A 19,223-nucleotide genomic window follows, 5' to 3' on the forward strand; every position below is an offset into this window, starting at 1 on the left:
ACATCTTATGGTATGTATGTAAAAATACTATGGACTATCCATTGCATTTTACCATATAATAGTAATAGTTGTAATAGCTTAAGAACCTAGGAATATAAACACCAATTTACTATAGGTACAAATAAATGTAAATTAATATTTTCTAACAAAAATAGAATTTTCATAGACATCACTAAAAGCTAACCGTTAAGTGTAGTGCCGCAACAAATGTATAAAAACGTTCTTTGAAACAGCTGTATGTGTCTTACCTTAATATTGTAGGTAATTGAGTTTATATAATAAATAAACAATCGTATCTTATTAATCTGAATTGTTATGAGATCGATAACATGTCAACTTAGCTAAAATATTTACGTCCCGATTGTAGGTATTCTTTTAATCATATCGAACTTTACGATACGTTTACTTATGTAATGCCTCGTCCTCACGCTTGGCGTTCGCCGCAAACTTCAAACCTCTACAAACGCTTGGCAAACTTTGGTAAGACAAACGTCGATATCCACACGTTTGCGAGCTTGTCAGTGTGTTCAGGAGACACAAGCATGATGGACGTCGAGGTATTATCTGCCATAACATTTAGCTTAACTTATTTTTATTATAAAAAGAAACAAAGTGAAAAGATGAAAAGAAAGCGAAAAGTTCAACAAAGAAGATGGTGGATGATAAAAATTCATAGAAACCGCACTAGGTAGGTATTTTCTCATATTTATCGCTTTTCATTACCTACTTAATTATAACCTGTTACTTTTGAACATGAAGGTAGGCGTCGACTAAGAAGAATCGCGTTGAATCGATTTGCATTTTTTCATGTGCACCTGTGCACCTATCTCTGATTAACTAAGGTTACAGTTCAATTTTCAACGTAATAAAATGACAGCGATTCTTAAAGGAGCCTGCTATAAAAGTATATATTAATTCCCCAGGTTGTGCAATGCACATGAACACAATGTGCATAATTTTTATTTATTTTTCACAGAAAATTTATTGAAGAAAAATTCAATGAACTCCTTCTTGAACCCTCTGGACAATTTGATAACTTCTGCCGGATGACTTACACTGATTTTGAATTATTGCTAAGCAGAATTTCCCCTATCATTTCAAAGAAAGATACTGACTTCAGAGAAGCTATACCAGCGAAATATCGTCTGGCAATAACTCTAAGATTTTTAGCATCTGGTGATAGTTACAAAAGTTTACACTACTTGTTTAAAGTTTCTGTTCAAATAATATCAAAAATCATACCTGAAGTTTGCAGAGCTATTAATAAAGTTCTAAAGGATGAAATTAAGGTAAAACATGTTTGATGTATCTAAATATTTTTATTATATGCAGGTTAGTACACTAGTCTACTAAGTTTGCACTTTAGAAAACAAGACACATTTTTAGAGCATGAAAAATAATTTTAATTAAATACACAACACGTACCTACAATGAAATTATTCAATATTTTGATCCTGATAGATGATGGGTTCTGAATATGAGGTTTGAGCACTTCAGAAGGTTCGAAATAGGAGATGGTGTATCACGCGAAAATGACCTCCGGTTAATTCGCCTAATAAATAGGCGATCTATTTCGTACATCAATAATTGCCTATCGTCTTTAGGCAGTTCCCTTATTTTTTTAGCTAGGAGCTTAGCATAAAGATCACATTCGTCATCTTCTTTGACTACCTCCGAAGATCTATGACTTAATGCATTAGTCAGTTGGCTAAACGCTGAGGCCATTTGTTGTTCAGCCATATCCTGATGTGGGCGACGACGCGTTTTCTCCGTAGATTTATTTGTTGATGGCGTAGAGGAACTGGCAGCGATGGAATTTGAGGGCCCCTCCAGGTTGTTGTGGTTTTCTGTCGTCTCAGTTTCGTTTTTCATATCGTTGGCTTCTGGTTCTGGCGTTGATTTCTGCAAGAATTTGATTTCTTATGTAATTAATTACATGATACAATAATATGATAGTAAAGTAATCCATACGTAATATTATAAATGCGAAAGTAACACTGTCTGTCTATCTGTTACGCTACTGTCTGTCTGTCTATCTGTTACGTTACGAAAGCAAAGCCGCGGGTACCGGCAATATTTAATAAAAATACGAGTGACTAAATATTAATCAGCGTTTATGACACAAAAAATGTATTGTTTCAGATGCCCTCAACATCAGAAGGCTGGATCGCTATAGAGAGAGGATTCAGAAGTAAATTCCCTCATTGCGTGGGTTCACTCGATGGAAAACATATAGTTATTGAAAGCCCACCTCACAGTGGAACTGAATATTATAACTATAAAAAAACATTTAGCATAGTTCTCCTAGCATTAGTTGATAGCAATTATAAACTTATTTTTGTAGACATAGGAAGTCAAAGGAGAATCAGTGACGGTGGAGTTTTCAACAATTCATTACTACGGCAGAGACTTTGCAGGAATGAAATTAATTTTCCTTCACCATGCCCACTCCCCGGGTCAAATAATAATGTGAACGTACCGTACGTTATTATAGCAGATGGTGCTTTTGCACTAAGTACACACGTCATGAAGCCCTATCCAGGCAATCATGATATCGGTTCACCGAAAAGAAAATTCAATCAGTGTTTATCTAGATCCCGGGTTGTGGTCGAAAACACCTTTGGAATTTTAGCTTCTGTATTTAGAATTTTTCGAAGACCTATCAATTTAGATAAAGACGTTGTGATAGAACTTACGATGACCTGTGTACTATTACATAATTTTCATAGAAATAGTAAAAGTTCTTCAGATAGATATACACCACCCGGATCATTTGATGTATATGATGACAATGGAAATCTGCTGAGACCTGGTGCATGGCGCAATAATATAAACGAGTATAATGTAATACAAAATTTACCGCAAATACCTGGAAGGTCACCACTAAATGCCATTAAGGTAAGGGAAGAGTTTACTTCGTATTTTTGCAGAAGTACGAATACTTAAGGTCTAAATATTTTATTTTATTTTAATAACGATGTGAGTTACTGATTGCTCTATGAACACGTGTATTATGAAACATAATAATAAAGAAACTATAATACAATTATTACAGACCTATTATTTTACTCACCGTTTCCGAATTTAGACCCGTGTTGCTCGTATATACGGGCAGGAGAAACGACTCCATCAATTGGTAGGCGAAGGCGAAGGTTCGTAAATTTCACCTGCACCTGATGGAATGAAAGTATATATAGAATATCGGTGATTGATCAACAAATTGAAAATAAATTTATTTGAATTGAATTGAACAAGTGGTACAGTCGCGTGCCTTAATATGTATACAGTCCACCAAGTAAAAACTTAAATATCTTTGAAAAATACGCACATGCCAGCAATGTAGCTTCATCAGCAGGTATAGATTCAGTGTACTTACTTATATAGAACTAGCTGACCTGGCAAACGTCGTCTTGCCAAACTACTACCTTTAACTCAGCGCCATCTGTTAGAATTGTATCAAATAATAAACAAATGTTAATGTTATCGTAATTTTAGTAAGGATGCCTATTTTTTTGAAAATGAAATATAGCCTATGTCACTCAGGAATGATGTAGCTTTCCAACAGTGAAAGAATTTTTCAAATCTGCCAAGTAGTTTCGGAGCCTATTCAATTCATACAAACAAACAAAAAATCAAACCTTTCCTCTTTATAATATTAGTATAGATTTGAAAAGAAAATATCTGTCCATTCCTCGAAATTTTAATTTTAATTTTGCTACGTGTATACTTATCATATCAGTGCATGTGACTGTACACTCACCTTACCTACACATAATATAGGTATTTATTACCAATTCAATATAGGTTTGGTAATAGTAACTAGAGTGTTATTATGGTACCTACCTACGTAGTAACGAATTATAGAAAAGGAAATACGACAAACACAGTTTTAACAAATCTATAAGTAGGTAGGTACTGAATATTTTTCTGATAAATACCTACCTGAGCCAGAACGAATACAATCTTGCTTCTTTTTTTTTCAAATGTTTTCGGAATGTGACCATCAGTATGTCTTTTTTGTTTTTTAACTCTTTCACGGAAATTTTTAAAGTTTCACTGAGCCGGTTCCATGCATCTGCAATTTTTTTTCTTGTCCTTGTGCTCCTTATCTTTCGAGTTCCATATACATGGTTCTCCTTGATAAAGCTCTAAAAAGCGTAGAGCTTTATCAATCGACCATTTTACCACTCCTCCGCTCATTTTTTTCACTAAGGTACTTTATTCAGCTTCAACTACTTCGTGGGTCTATTCGCCACCAGCGCGCAAGCGATACTAATGAGGCACAAACATGTGTATGGACCGCAAGCGCTTGCCACAAACTTCCTTTGATTTGTGCCCAAAAAACCGACACTCGATCGGTTCGGCGACAAGAGCTCGCAAACCTAGGCAAGCTAAGCCAAACGCCACAAGGTTTGACAAGCGTGTGGACTAGGCATTACATTGCCATTTGTTTTTATAATCATTCATATATAAATTAAACATTTTTCACTATCTAAATGTGTGTGTTCTTTAAAAACAGAATATTTTTATGACAAATTTTAATTTATAAGTTTAATATAAATCTTTAATTTGGCAGAAACTAAAACAACGATAGTTTGAAAATGCCTCCTATCTCATTTTCTTGTCTTTTTTTATTGTCGGTTTTTCCGTTGCATCCGGTTTGAAATCACAACGATTCTGAAGAAGTTTCTCTGTCTATCTCATTTTCTCTAACGTCAATTCTTATGATTTCATGTTTCTGTTTCTTTTTACTGTCGCTTTTTCCGTTGCACCCGCTTTGTAATCACAACGATTCTAAAGAAGTTTCCCTACGAAAATATTTTGGCAAGGCAACGCTAAAAACTACACTTTATACGGAAAGTAAAACAACGATGGTAACACTGCTACACAAAATCATTCATAAAATTTTGAGTCTTATTGCATTACGATAAAGATTAAATTTAAATAAGCTTAAAAATATTTTCCCCGCATATATCTTTCTCTATCTTTTATCGGAGCATTCAAAGTAATGTTTATGTTAAAACTTGAAAATAAAATTAAATATTTGTTAAAATTTATATACTATCCTGACACCTAAGAAGAAGATGTATGTGTGTTTATTATTTTGTCATAAATCTTGAACTTTGAGTAAACTGAGCTTTTATACTAATTAGCTACTAATGTATTACGACATCTGGTCTTAGGTATGGATCATAATTTTTATTATTAAACTCGTATTTAATAATAAATGCAAAAAATAGCCAGACGCTGCATTTTATAAATGTATGAATCACAACTAGCTGTTATCCTGTAGAAACACACACAGAAAATAGTAAATACCTATACCTATGTATAAATGTAGATACAATAAATTATAACAAAATACATATATTATACTTACTAATTTCTATAAAAATCTTACTGTAAGTACTTACATAAAATTAGGTTTTATGTTTAAGTTAATAACATACATATTAATAATAACATAACATACATTCATGTCTTCTGTCACAATACTTGCTTAAACGTTATCTGGTTAATACTTCATTTATACGGTCAATACGGTCTTATACTCGTCGAGACGGGTTAGAGAACGAAAATCGATTACCTACAATCCATAGAAAATCAATTCTTGCTTACTTATTTATAAAACTTGTCTAGTAAATACTTAAATCTAAAAGAACTAACAACTAACAACAAGTACTTGAATCTAAAAGATATAACATGACACACTAAAATTGTTAAAAATATTAATTTACAAAAGTATCAGGAGATCTGCGTGCTCGCTACATCACCTTATGTCAAATTGACAACAACCGTGGATAGTAGTTTCCTAAATATCTCTTATTTTATAGCAAAAAGTTGTCAGGTAAATGCTATTTTTTTATATAGTACAAATATATATAATCTTCTTATATTTCGAACGTTTATGTATGATTAATATTTTTTTTAAATATCTAGGCAGTTTTTGGTTTGAATGACCACCCTGTGACGACACACAGTTTGTACTTTTGCGTCATCATATCAAGCTGGGCGTTCAAACCGGACGGACGTGTAAACTGGGATGTCAAGATTGTAGAAACATTATTATATTTTTCAAATGTTTCTAATGTCAAGGATATAAAGAGTACAAAGTAAATTAGGTATGTATTTTATAAGGTCTATTGCTTTAAATGTTTCAATATTTAGTATGCTCATTTTGCATTATTTAATATTGCTTTTATTTCAGGGTCCCTCATCTGTCGCCGCCAACATGGCGTCGGATGAACAGTTTTCACTATGTTGGAACAATTTCCACGCCAACATGTCAGCAGGCTTTCACGGCCTGCTGTCGCGTGGAGATTTAGTTGACGTAACGCTAGCTGCCGAGGGCAGGTTACTTCAAGCACATAAATTAGTTTTATCGGTATGTTCGCCGTATTTCCAAGAAATGTTCAAAATGAATCCTACTCAACATCCCATAGGTAAGAACACTTCTAGTTATTGTCAATATTATTCAAATAGTTATGTATTGCTAACCTAAAATATTTTGTTTCAGTATTTTTAAAAGATGTTAGTCATTCGGCTTTAAGAGACTTATTACAGTTTATGTATCAAGGTGAAGTTAATGTTAAACAAGAAGAATTAGCTACATTTATTAGTACCGCGGAACAACTTCAAGTGAAAGGTTTAACCGGTAATCAAAATGAAGAAAGTTCCACGCCATCCAAACCAAAGCCGACCTCAAGGCCAGGCCCTAGGTCGTCACATCAAAGGCAATCTGTTAAGTTAGAGACTGAATTAGAATCTAAGCCCTCAACTCCAGTAGCTATTAAGAGAACAAATAGGCCGTCAATAGCATCTAATAATTCTTCATCATCTCAAAGTGGACCAGCGAAACGGAAATGTATCGATCCCTTGGAAGCAGGGCCTTCTGGCTCTGCTAAAGAGGATTTCGTAACGATACCTGATGAGGATGAAAATAACGCTGTGGCACCGAAAATGGAACCTGAATTTGTAAACGAAAGTATGTGGGATGAAGATGACGATGGCGCTAATAATGACGAGACTAATTTTGGCGAAGATGATTCTAATATGGACATGTCTGGTGAGTATTTGTAAACTGGTTCAAAGGGGACTGGGGCGGGGAGTACAACCCTGTTTATTTTGCTTCATACCCTGTATTTGTTTAGGTTTTGATGGCTCTACGACTGGCGATGGCACCATCTCTGCGGGTGGGGAGGGTGGTGCTGTAGGCGATGCACAAGGTAGGTTCTCCGACCGTTTATTGAAGTTATAATCATTGTAATCGATGATCATAGCTTCCAATGTTTTAGGAGCGAATGAATATTTTTGGAATTTAATAACTAGTCACTACTACACTAAATATGAAGATTCATTTGCTCTTTTAGTTGTAATGTGAAATTTGTAAGATAGTATAAGATAAATCTAAACTTTAGTTAATAATTTTGATAATTTATAATACAGGTATGTTGGTTATTAAATGGTGGTAAAGTATAATATGGTAACTGGTAAACTGGTGTTTGTAAATGGTAACTGGTATCAAAAGGTAACTAAAGTTCTCAAAAGTTTGTAACAACGCAGGTAATTGTATAAATTCTAGTACCACATAGTATGAGTGGTCAAGAATTAGGTAAGTTTTGAAAGTTATGGTAAAAAGAACATGATCGGTATCTACACAGAAGACGGGTTCGACTCCTGTCTACTTCAAAGGTTTCGTAGAGATATTCTATAAACAGAAAACGAATCGACAAAGTGGACTCGTTACAGTTCATCAATGTGCAATTAACCAGGTACAAATTGTTACTAAATGCAGAATGAACATAATACGCTGTCATAAACTGAAGATCTGTCTTCAGATTACGACGGCGTATGTTAAGGTACCTACTTGCAGAGCATATACTGCACACGTGTGGAAGTTGCCCTTTACAAAGCTGTTACTATATGGTATGCTACTTAAACAGTTGTGGTCCGTGTAAGTATAACGCCGGCGTCTGGTTGGCTTCATGGTCTCTAATATAAATAGATGGCATTATTATAAACATGTTAGAGTCGAATGTAACTAATTGAGATTTTTATTTGCTCTAAAATTTCCACATGAGGGCGCTCCCTCATCCTAGGGGTGTGCCGCCGTACATTTTCTAAACATGATGTAGAAAGTCTAACGAAATAGCATAAAAATGAGTCTACACGAACTGTCATTTTCGTACAAATTTTGTTTATGACTACACACACTACTGTTAAGGTATCTTAACCCCCATTTGGGAATGAGATAAGTGGGCAGACGATAACTTGTTTACACTGCTCAAGAAATGAAAAGGGGGAATATTTGGTAGGTACTTAATTTGTTTTTGAATGAATTAAGTTTAACGAAATTGGTTTCACCGTTTGTAATTATTGGCATACTAACATGATTTTTACGAAGCACAAAGTTTACTAATTGCTGAAAATATTAGTTAGATCAGAGTAATTCAGTTTTATCCTGTCGTACACCAAACATTTTTGTACGAATTATTTTTTTATATTCATAGTAGGTAATCTACACTAATATTATAAAGAGGAAAACTTTGTATGTTTGATTGTAATGAATAAACTCTGAAGGCTAATAAATAAAATAAATATATGAAGGCTCATAAACTACTGGACCGATTTTATAAATTCTTTCACCATTCGAAAGCTACATTATCCACGAGTAATATAGGCTATATTTAATTTTGAACAAAAATAGGGTTCCGTAAGATAAAAGGGTTTTTCGGACACAAGGTGTTAAAAATCAACCAAAAAAGTTACTTGTTTTGCGTACCCTGCCTAAACTATTAAAGATAGAACCATAAAATGTTCTAAGTAATTGTAAATCTTATAAATATCTACAAAAACGTCCGCGACACACTATCTATGTCGAGTGAGGCATAATAACCATAAATGATATACATGGCAAAACGACGTTTGCCAGTTCAGCTAGTTATTTATAAAGCCTTTGAAGTGACTTACTTTTATTTGTAAGAATCCATATTCAAAGCTTATTTCTAACATTTTGTATTTTTATTTATACATTGTTTCACTTATATTTATTATTATATTTTTATGTATCGGAAGGCAAACGGGCTGGAGGCTCATCTGACAAGTGATACCACCGCCCACTCACATTGCCAGATGGCTCGCGAGTGCGTTGCCGGCCGTAATTGGTACCTACGCTCTTTGTTTTTAAAGGCCCCTCTGGTTTGGAAATAATTCAGTGGGTAGGTGGTTCCATATAGTGATGGTGCGCCGTATAAACTGCCCAGCAGGTTCACTGTCACATGAAAAAGGAAATACCCCGTCACACTTTAGTCCACGTCGCGCGTTTATATGAAAAGTAGTGTCCTTAGAGGTCCAAATGAAAGCTAAAGTGTTTAAATAGTTCGACGGTATTTTTTTATTACAGACCACATACAAGAAGAAAATGGCTGTAAATTAATTATTTAGAGAATAACATCCGGAAAAAGGCATCAATCTGTCATATGTGCTGGCCAGTTATTATTCTCCAATCTGGATATCTTTGTGATAGTACAAGAAAATTGCGGTGGATGTATAGAGTAGCTATTACAAATGATTTATATGTTATACAAAATAATGAACCTTATAAACTTAAAAACTTACCTACCCTTTTGCTAGCACAGACAGACATAGTGGAAATACTGCATAATTTCTTAATTTCAATAATTAGACTGAAATGATGGTAAAATTACTAGGCGTAGCTACACAGGTCGTTACGATCTACTCACATCAGTAGGACTTAGGAGAGATACCAAAAGACGCAACATATAAAGCTGAACGTGTCTCGCAAATATGCAACATTTGCCGGAAACCGGATTTTATTTCTTAACAGCTCACAAATAAAATTTTACTAAAGTTTTCGCTTAATGAATATTTCCACTTTTATTTAAGATAAGTCGAAAAGAGAATGAGAAATAAGGGAATAAAAAATACTGGCGAATTTTGACACATTCTTTTTAATCTAAAAAAGTCTTGCCGTGTGTCCCAGCACTTTGTAGGTTCTCCGTGATATTATACCCTGTGAAATCCGCATCATATAGGCAACTCTCCTATAGCTTAATACACCAAGCTTCTCGAGATTAACTTAGTCTCCTTGTAAGTAACCACGAAATTGAACGTCATTCGATTTGTCAACGCAACATTTTCTTTTATTTGATAATGTGTAAAATAAGCTTTAAATTTCACCAACCTTTTTTAAAAAATTACTATAAAGTCAAACTTAATATGATACTATCATATCAAAGCGTTCTAAAATCAAGCAATTGCCATTAGCACTCGTACTAAATAATATAAAAAAGCATAAGCATTGTTTTCCGTATATTTTTTTAGCTCGTGACCATTAACAGTAAATATATTATATTACATTTACTAATAGTTAATGCTACTGCTCAATAGATGGCCCAGGAAGTCCGTAAGCATGAAATACTGTACAAGTTATAAACTTTAAAGCTATCCATTACGATTCTGTCCATTATTAGCTAAGAAAATTATAGCATATAAGATTTTGTTACGAAATAGTAAAAATATTCCTTATTGCCATATGTTCAATAAAATATTTTAAATCGTATGGTAACTGGTTTTTCTCCGTTACTTAAGTGCATACTAGTTGATGTATGTGTATGTGCATGTTGTATGATTTTGGCAATTTAATTATTAAATACGTAGAAGAAGATCGTCCTTTGGAAGATGGGACGGGTTTTGGTATAGGATAATACTTGTGTAGGCGCCTGCTAAATAGTACGGTGACCCAAGAGCTGATGCTTTTCTCGCTCAACGAATACAGATATGAAAATCTGCTCCCATTAAAGGTTCACCACTGCCGTACGTCCACAGGGACCAAAATTTTTAAATTTGTTGTAATTTTCTTGAACTAAATTATAAGTATACAGATAATACAGATTGTTATTTCAAGGTTTTATTTGAATTAATAGTTAATAGGTAGCTATAGGTAGTAGATATATGTCCTATAATAGAACAACTATTATAACACTAAATTAAAGCTCTTACTATGGAACAAAAGTAGGGGAATAAATTAATTTAAAATGCAAATTACAGTAATCAATTATGCGACTTGTAATTTGCAGTAAAGCACATAAGCATGGCTTTGGTTAAAAAAACGTATAAAATAAGGATTATGGTGTAATGTTGAAACATGAATTACTTTGGCTCCTTAAGAAAAAATATTATATATGTATTTCGAAATAAACTTATCGAAATTGTATTCGGTAAAATAACATTATTGCGTGTTATGGAATAGGAGATTCTTGTTTATGGAACAACATATTATGTCTATACTACGCTGCGAATCTATGGTACAATAAGCTAGCTAGTCACTAGTGTCAACTTAGATTGTTTATGTTCAATAATGTGAATTTACTGTAATAATATCGTTTAGCGTTGTTTTTAACTAGTTGTTTACCTATTAAAGATAAATTAACTAATATTTATAAGTGTACATATTAATGTATTTGTGTTAAATATGGATATCTTGCAGTGTGTGATCTTTACGCGTGAACGTGTTTACGTCTTAACTTTCTGTTGTTTTGCCAGTGTAAATGGTGTTTGTTAGGTGTATTTGTGATGATTACTAGCTGAATTTATGAGGTGTCAAAACAGGTATGTATTTCTTAACAATCATCTCACTAAAAGTAGGGGGAAAGTTGTGGCAAGTAGTACGACATGGTAGACTAGAGGTTGTCAACCCTACCACCAATTTACATTAGTACATGTAGTTAAACTGAAATACTGAAAATCTATAAGATTTTATCTTGATAAGGCAACTATTTATAGTGGCTTGTTTTCGTATACAAATTTGTTGAACCGCAATTTTCCGTTTACATTGTATTTGGCAGCTTGTAAACATAACCTCCAAATAGTAAAACAATTTTCTAAATACTTATATAGATACAGAAAAGCAAATTTATACTACTTAGAATTTCGTAGTACTCCATATATAATGATTTTAACTTGTTTATGTTTAGACATGACAATTCAATTTTTTTTAACATTAAGTAATTAACACTCATCTTATATTATTTAAAACTAATGTACTCTTTACATTGTTTTATTATGGATAAAAAATGATGTTTGGATTAGTTATTCACATTTGGGACATATCAATTTATCAAATTGTAACACATTCACAAGAATTATGTTAAGTAATTTTGGAATAAATAAAATAATTTAATATGCAATTATGGATATAATGTTAGTAAACAAAGATGAAAGATTCAGCAAAATTCAAAGATCAAAATTTTATGAAGGAAAATGTAAGCATTGAATATAATAACTCTTTTCTGTAATTCTTATATTTCAAACATACTTTTAATTACTTAGATTGACCCAATGGAAAGCTTTAGGAAACTATAAAAAGCTTAATGTTTCAATGCTGGTGAATACACACAATTGCGAATTGCATTTTAAAGTATTTGCGAGTAAATACATATTATCTATTTATAAATATCTGCAGATCAGTAAAACTTATACCATAATAATAAATCTACTTAAATTTTTGCTTAAACTTTGTTTGTTCATCAGCAAATCTCATATTCTGAATAATATCATAAAGCTCTGAATAATATCTTTCATATGAAAGGTAATCTCAAGCAAAGGTTTTTCTAATGTAAAGATTATAGTCATGGTGAGTAAAAATTATTTGCTTTCTTCCAGTTACTGGACTTAAATTTAGCAAATAGGATTATGTTACCTGCTAAAGAATAAAATAATGTGCTACATATAAAATGGAACAGAATCTAGACCTATATACCTAATATTCAACTTGTTAAAAGTAAAAAAAATAATTGTGTAGAATTAAGGTTCTAGGCTGTATTATTCTTAAAATTATTAATTAATCATGATATATCTGCATCTGGTGCATTTATTACCGTAGATGTAAATACTTGAAGACAAAAAACTTGAACTGCTTATAAATTTGTGACCTAATAATTTTTATTGCAGGTGGTTAAGTTCAATGTGGCATTATTTTCAGGTTGTTCTCTGTCACTACTATCTCAGATTTTTTGACACAATGAAGATTGTGTCCGATTTCAATATATGTTTCTTTGTAGACAAGTAGATAAAACCTTTTATGCATTTTAATCTGATTGATTTTTAGGTTTAAACCAACAATATTTTCTGGTGTTATTATTAACAACCAGGTTATTTATGTATATCAATAGAAAAATGTTTGGGTTACAGTCAGGGTATTAATACTCAACCTGAGGGTAGGGAGTCCCAAACCTAATGACAAGCTAGGATTGTACTAACATTAGAAAATACCCATTTGTCATTTTCCCAAATACCCTGTTGCTTTGCATTATTTATATAAAAATTATACTTACACTTTATTTACATCCCAATAACCTTAATCAGGAGGGACAAATATAAAATAAAAGAAGACAAAGGATGATGTATATCAGCAGTATCACTGCTAAAAGCGGTTTCTTAAAGAAAATACAGATATACAAAATCTATACTAAAATATTTTTTTAGAAAGTTAATTTAAAAACACGTAGAACTTTAACTAGAATTTTAACTACTTAGTATTATCTTTAATTATATATTTGAATTGGATCTTATTATTATTATTATATACCTAATATTACATCTTGTTTTAAATGCAACAGATAAAGTTTTTAAATTTGAATTGTATACAGCTTAAATTATTCATATATAATAAATTGTATACAAAAAAAAAATATTTGTTAAACATGTATTTAAATGATTTTTGCTCACACCACAAGATGCCTCTCTTTATCGTTTACTTAATCAGAAAGTTTCTTTAAGATAATGTAATTATTGCTGGTATTGATTATTTTACCCATTTATTTAGATAATTCTTAATAAAGATTCTTTGATATACCAGTGGTTTCAGTTAAAGCCCTAGAATGTAATTATGTGACTAAAATAGCTTTTTTATACAATCTAACTTATTTTAAATAGTTTTAGGTAACATAAACAGTAATGTGAAGGGTGATTTGCATTTCATACAAACAAAAAGTGGCCACTTACAACTGATATACGAACCTTACATATTTGTGACTGACAGTGTGAGAAGCGGTCGTACGTTTTGGAGATGCATGGAGTACGGAAAACGGTGCCGAGCAAGAATCACCTCTAAGAATAACATCCTTAAAGTCACCAATCCAGTACATAACCATTCCGATAATCATATGCGCAAAATTGCCCGTAAATATGATTTGGGTGAAGTTGTTTCATGCCCATCTGTGTGATAGTCCTTTGTGTGGACAGTTTGTCAGTGTGTATTTAATGTTAGCTATAAGAACTGTAAATATTTTTTAATTATTTAACATCATCTCTCTTTCTTTACCATACTTAGTATACAATCAAATACAATGATATGCAGAATCAAATCAAAAATAATTTATTCATATAGGTAACATGATGTACGCTTATGAACATCAAATATTATTTAATTCATATCAACAAAAACTAGGCAAACCATAGTTTTAGATACATAGTCTGATATGCATTATAATAAATGATATAACAAATCATACCTATGAATTATAAAACATTGTGATCAAATAGCATAATAAATAGATTAAGGTATTATTTGTTATTTTGATTTGTCCGTGTTGCTATGGTAATGACAGGGAGCGAAGATGGCGCCGTGAGCTACACGGTGACGCAGCGTGGGGCGCCCTGCCTCATGATCAACGGCTTTGGCTTCGTGGCTCGTAAGCGTCGTGGGCCACGTGTATACTGGACATGCAGGCATCGTAGACAGTTTAACTGTCATGCTCGAGCTCTCACCAATGCCGGCCAGCTAACGATGAGCTTCACTGTTCACAATCACCCGTTACTTCCCTCGGCTGAATTTTTTCGCATTGAAAGTCTTATTGAGGTTATTGCCGTAGATAGTAAGCAGTGATATTGTGTATTGAATTATAAAATGAGTCATCAAGCAATCTTTGAGATTTTTTATTTTTATTGTAATGTCGAATCATTTAAAGTTCAAGTTGTATTATGAACTTATTGCATGCCTTACTAACGTACTAAAATGGTGCATGGACGTGTATAAGTGACAGGGTTGGTGTTTTACAGTGGAATTCGTGATATCGAACCGCGGGAGACGTCATATGCGTCTCAATGGGTTTTCTTTTTATCCGGAGAAAGTTTTTCCGGAGAAGAATAAGGTGCGGTGGCGGTGTACGCGGAGAACTTGCCGCGCATATGCACATACACTGCACGACCGTATATTTGCATTGAGTAATGTGCACACTCATGATCCTCCGACAGTGGCGCCTCAATGTGTCGTAACTAACCAGTCTCGTTCCTTCACGCATGCCGCCTTGGCTACTCAGGCTAAAGCTATTCTGAATGACTAACTTGCTTTTTTATACGGTCATAATTTGCCCAATTTTCGTGCGTAGATTTAACATTATAAGATCTGGTTGTGGTTTTAGCTACATGTCAATATATTGAGTGAATTACTTTCAGTATTCTCGTACATTATACATTTACATTTGGCGGTCTAATTTACTACAGCACAAATTGCTTGTGGTCTAGTCATAATCTAGTCAATATGTTGATATTCTATTAATTTGAAAGCTTACTACTAATTATGTAATATAGTCAATAAGCAATAATTAGGTAACCAATTTGCGATATGGAATGTTATCTTAATGAGACTTAGATCAAGCTTAAAAAAATCATTCGAAGCTGATATAGTTAAACTCAATGTAATAATTATATACATAATGTAGTCCAATAATAATTGTGTTCTATAGATGCGTAAAATTTTTAAATATATATTGTAGAAGCACGTCTAAATGATGATAATAATTAATAAACAATGTTTTGTTGTATTATTATAGAATTATTTTATTGGTTCGTGTCTCGATATTGAATATTAAAGTGTTTGAGTATTTGCCTAAGATTATATTATGTTTACAGAGAACTTTGTACGACTCTGCGTGGGTCCCGGCGGCCGACCTCGATTGTGGGTCCGGGGTAAAAGTTTTTACGCTGCGCATACAATGAGGTCGGGTATTGTGCGCTGGCGATGCACTATGGGAGGCTGCGGTTGCAAAGCCTACACCCAAAAGGGAAAACTGCATAAGCTTATGGGTGAACATAATCATGAGAATCGATGGAAAAGAAAGCCGGTCGGAAATAAATCGGCGCAGTATTCTTCAAGATTTTCTAACTCATTCGCCCTGCCACGGGTTCCACAATTGGACTTTGACAACTTTGATCCATCGGCTTGGGTTACGCCATATTAGTAATTTTATCTAATTCTCTCGCGACAATTTTGATATCGTCGATGTAGTTTTAGCACTATCAAATATTTTCTCAAATTTGTATTTTCTATTATGTATTTTTATAGGCCTAGTCATAGGGTTAAGGAGTCGGAAGGGCGTGCAATTTTTTATGTTTCCTATAAGTTTTTTTGTATTATTATTCTGTTTTATGTATTAGAATGTAAATTAGTCGGGTTCTTTTAGTATCTATGTATTGTTAAAATGTGATAAGTGTATGTTGAGAGAAATATTTTGATCTCACACTGCAAATATAAATAGGTGCCAAAATATTGAATTTACAATTTTAAGTACATTCTAACAATTTTGTTTCTGTTACGTAATCCTAGTCTTAGTATTATATAATGTAGCTGTTATATTTTGTGTATATTTACGAGTTTTGTAAATAATTTTCTCATCGTGTTTTGTGAATTTGCTATTGATTTAATATAAAAGTAGAATTTTAGCATTAGGTGAGTTTGTAATGTGTCGTGCTTCCTTTCCCGATTAAAATTGTGTATAAATCTTATTCTAATAAAAGTATTGTTAGTCATAACCAAATTAATAATCCTTTATACGTAGTGCCAAACATTTTGCTCATTAAAACGCGAGTTTATGGTATTTTTTAAATTATAAGTGATAGGCTAGTAGTACAAATTTAACAAGCTAAATAAAGAAAATATGACAGTGTTGCTTTGTTTTATTTACGTTCATAATAATAAAAGTTTTGTATGGATAAATATGTTTTTCCTTTGCTCCCTCCTACTGCGAAAACCGACCATCGAATAATGTTTTATTATTGTGTTTATAACATGTGCATGCACACGGGTTTCTTGCATTATATGGTTTATAAAAGTGCTTTTGTTTTTAACTATCTATATTTAATATAGAAGCGATTTTATAATCATACTTTATCTACCGAGCAGGTACTAATTTTACTGTAATTTTCAGCGCGTTTTATTCGAGCGGGAAAAGGAAGACTTTTGCTACACAAAGGTTACACCTTTCGTCTGAAAAACAACTTGGCACATGGCAGGAAGCAATGGTACTGCTCATCCCGGCTCACATCACGATGTTTAGCTGATGTCAACACGGAAGGTCCAGAAGGTTTCGAGCGCATAGTGCGTTCACGTTACTCTCATAACCACGCTCCGCCCAATGTACGGCGATTTGCTGACGGCCGTTACGTTGTACGTACACCACATCAGAGCGGTCATCGTGCACCGGCTCCCTACGATCCTCATTCACAACTTTTACAACTGCAGCAGGCGTTGGCTCTTTATGCATCAACTGCGTATGCCTCGGCATCCGCAAACGCTACAGCTGCTGTCACAGCTGCTACAGGCGGTAACGGCCAACAGGCCTCGCCTAATGCATTGACAGCTTCCACTCAACACCAGCCAACGGCTAAACCTTTACTTGTTGACACTCCTCTTAAGGAGGAAAACTAATGACTCGAAATGATAATGACGACTAGTTGTTAACTTTGAGCTCTCTTTGATTGCGCAACTAAAGCACTAGATCACGAAACGTTATTTACGGTTATTTATCACGTTATCAAATCGAAAAATATTTTAGAAGCGTTTTAAAAATTACATGAAACGTATATGTAATCAAATTTTAGAATAATTATAATATTGCATAGGTTATAAGGGGATAAGGAAGGAGATTATTTAAAGAATGGCTTCGTTGGATAAAATTAGTCGGTAACGTGGACGTAAGTGTTGAAATCTTGCATGTATGGCATAGGTGTTGTGATTTCATGGATTTTGCGACTACGGTAACAAGTCTGTGTGTTGATTCTCGGAACGTTTTCTAGGTTAGACGGTCTTTTCGAGGTCCATGATAATGTTATCCGTATAGCTGGTGTGGGTTATTTATGGAATGAATAGAAAATCGAAAGCGTTGAGTAAAAATAAATAAATGAAAATATCTAAGTAATCAGGAGTGCTTTCTGTGTCATGATATGAGTCACATTCATTTGTGCACGAAGGTAAAGATTCGATAATTAATGGAAGCACCTCTGATGAATCCTGAAAACGCTGTCTGCTGAAGTTTAGTGGGAGCTTAGATATTTACATTCATAAATTTCGTAATGTAATGTTAAGATAGATGGTTAATATCTGGAAATTGGCTCAGTTTAGTGTTTGGTTTAATTATTGCTCATCCATCTGAGCAGCATCATCAGAATGGATTCGGACGATATAGGCAAGTTGGTCAACACGTGAGGTAGGTTTCAGAACTCGAGAAGGACCGAAAGTTATTTGCGATCGAAACGGGTGCGTAGGAACTGTCTGGCAGTAGACGTACTGTCAGAAACGTGGAGGAGACTGAATACGCGAACTCGGTTCGGATTTTAGCAATGGGGATCCCTCGCCTGTACTTAGAAATATTTATTTATTTTGAGAGATATTATAACTATACATATTTCAAGTTGCTATTTAGACATTAGACGTCCGCCTCTTTATCTATAAGAATTTGCTGGGTTTTTACTAATGCAAATGCCTACCTACTAGCGTGTGCAAGCGCGTCATTCGTTGTGAGCGCGCAAACTCCTACCGATGTTGTGCTCCTTAGAATGGATTTAAGTACTTAAGAACACTCATCTACCTCTTCACTTTTTATACGGGTTTACAGATTAGTTTAATTATACAATTTTATACACGAATAAATACTCAGAAGCTTTACTCGGGTAAGGTTTAGGTTAGTTTAGGTTATTCGTAGAGTATCGGGCGCGTCGGGGCAGTTCTCTGCGCAGGGTCCGGCGTCGCCTCTATTACCTTAATATTATTGTAACTCATCTACCTCTTTGAATAGTTTTAACTGTACTGGAATGTTTGCTGTTGATGTCTTTAATGTGGATAGGTTCTGAGACTGTTGTCTAATATATTTTATTAATTGTTTTCGGATGATAATTTGTTACTTATCGAATTTTTCAATAATGTG

At 33.6% G+C, this 19,223-nt stretch overlaps 3 protein-coding genes across 9 annotated transcripts in view; 2 read left to right on the forward strand and 1 right to left on the reverse strand.

Moving 5' to 3' along the window:
• Positions 1–262: 262 nt before the first annotated feature.
• On the forward strand, positions 263–3,050 carry LOC110998916. Its single transcript, XM_022267731.2, has 3 exons — positions 263–688; positions 977–1,289; positions 2,143–3,050. The coding sequence occupies exons 1-3, from the start codon at positions 414–416 to the stop codon at positions 2,944–2,946; spliced, it is 1,392 nt and encodes a 463-aa protein (XP_022123423.2). The 5' UTR covers positions 263–413; the 3' UTR covers positions 2,947–3,050.
• LOC123689418 lies at positions 1,304–4,244 on the reverse strand. Of its 2 annotated transcripts, XM_045629308.1 has the most exons (4): positions 4,164–4,244; positions 3,943–3,951; positions 3,074–3,173; positions 1,304–1,902 (listed from the first exon to the last, which is right to left on the reverse strand). In XM_045629308.1, exons 3-4 carry the CDS (start codon positions 3,128–3,130, stop codon positions 1,441–1,443), a joined length of 519 nt encoding a protein of 172 aa, XP_045485264.1. In that variant the 5' UTR covers positions 3,131–3,173; positions 3,943–3,951; positions 4,164–4,244; the 3' UTR covers positions 1,304–1,440. The 2 variants fall into 2 exon arrangements, with proteins under 2 accessions (XP_045485264.1, XP_045485263.1); XM_045629307.1 differs by lacking the exons at positions 3,943–3,951; positions 4,164–4,244 and adding an exon at positions 3,329–3,385.
• A 1,726-nt stretch (positions 4,245–5,970) lies between these two features.
• The window catches only part of LOC110998605 (protein tramtrack, beta isoform), a 297,133-nt gene continuing 283,880 nt past the window's right edge, over positions 5,971–19,223 (forward strand). For 5 of the 6 annotated variants that reach the window (XM_022267341.2, XM_045629269.1, XM_022267332.2 and 2 more), the window contains exons 1-4: positions 5,971–6,122; positions 6,209–6,443; positions 6,518–7,066; positions 7,152–7,226. In XM_022267341.2, coding sequence (XP_022123033.1) covers positions 6,233–6,443; positions 6,518–7,066; positions 7,152–7,226 — 835 coding nt within the window. In that variant the 5' untranslated portion in view covers positions 5,971–6,122; positions 6,209–6,232. Of the gene's footprint in view, positions 6,123–6,208; positions 6,444–6,517; positions 7,067–7,151; positions 7,227–17,228; positions 17,744–19,223 lie in introns of those variants that run through there. The other variant, XM_045629270.1, reaches the window with a different exon arrangement.

This window comes from Pieris rapae, chromosome 8 (assembly GCF_905147795.1).
Source record: "Pieris rapae chromosome 8, ilPieRapa1.1, whole genome shotgun sequence".
Taxonomy (NCBI): Eukaryota; Metazoa; Arthropoda; class Insecta; order Lepidoptera; family Pieridae; genus Pieris; species Pieris rapae.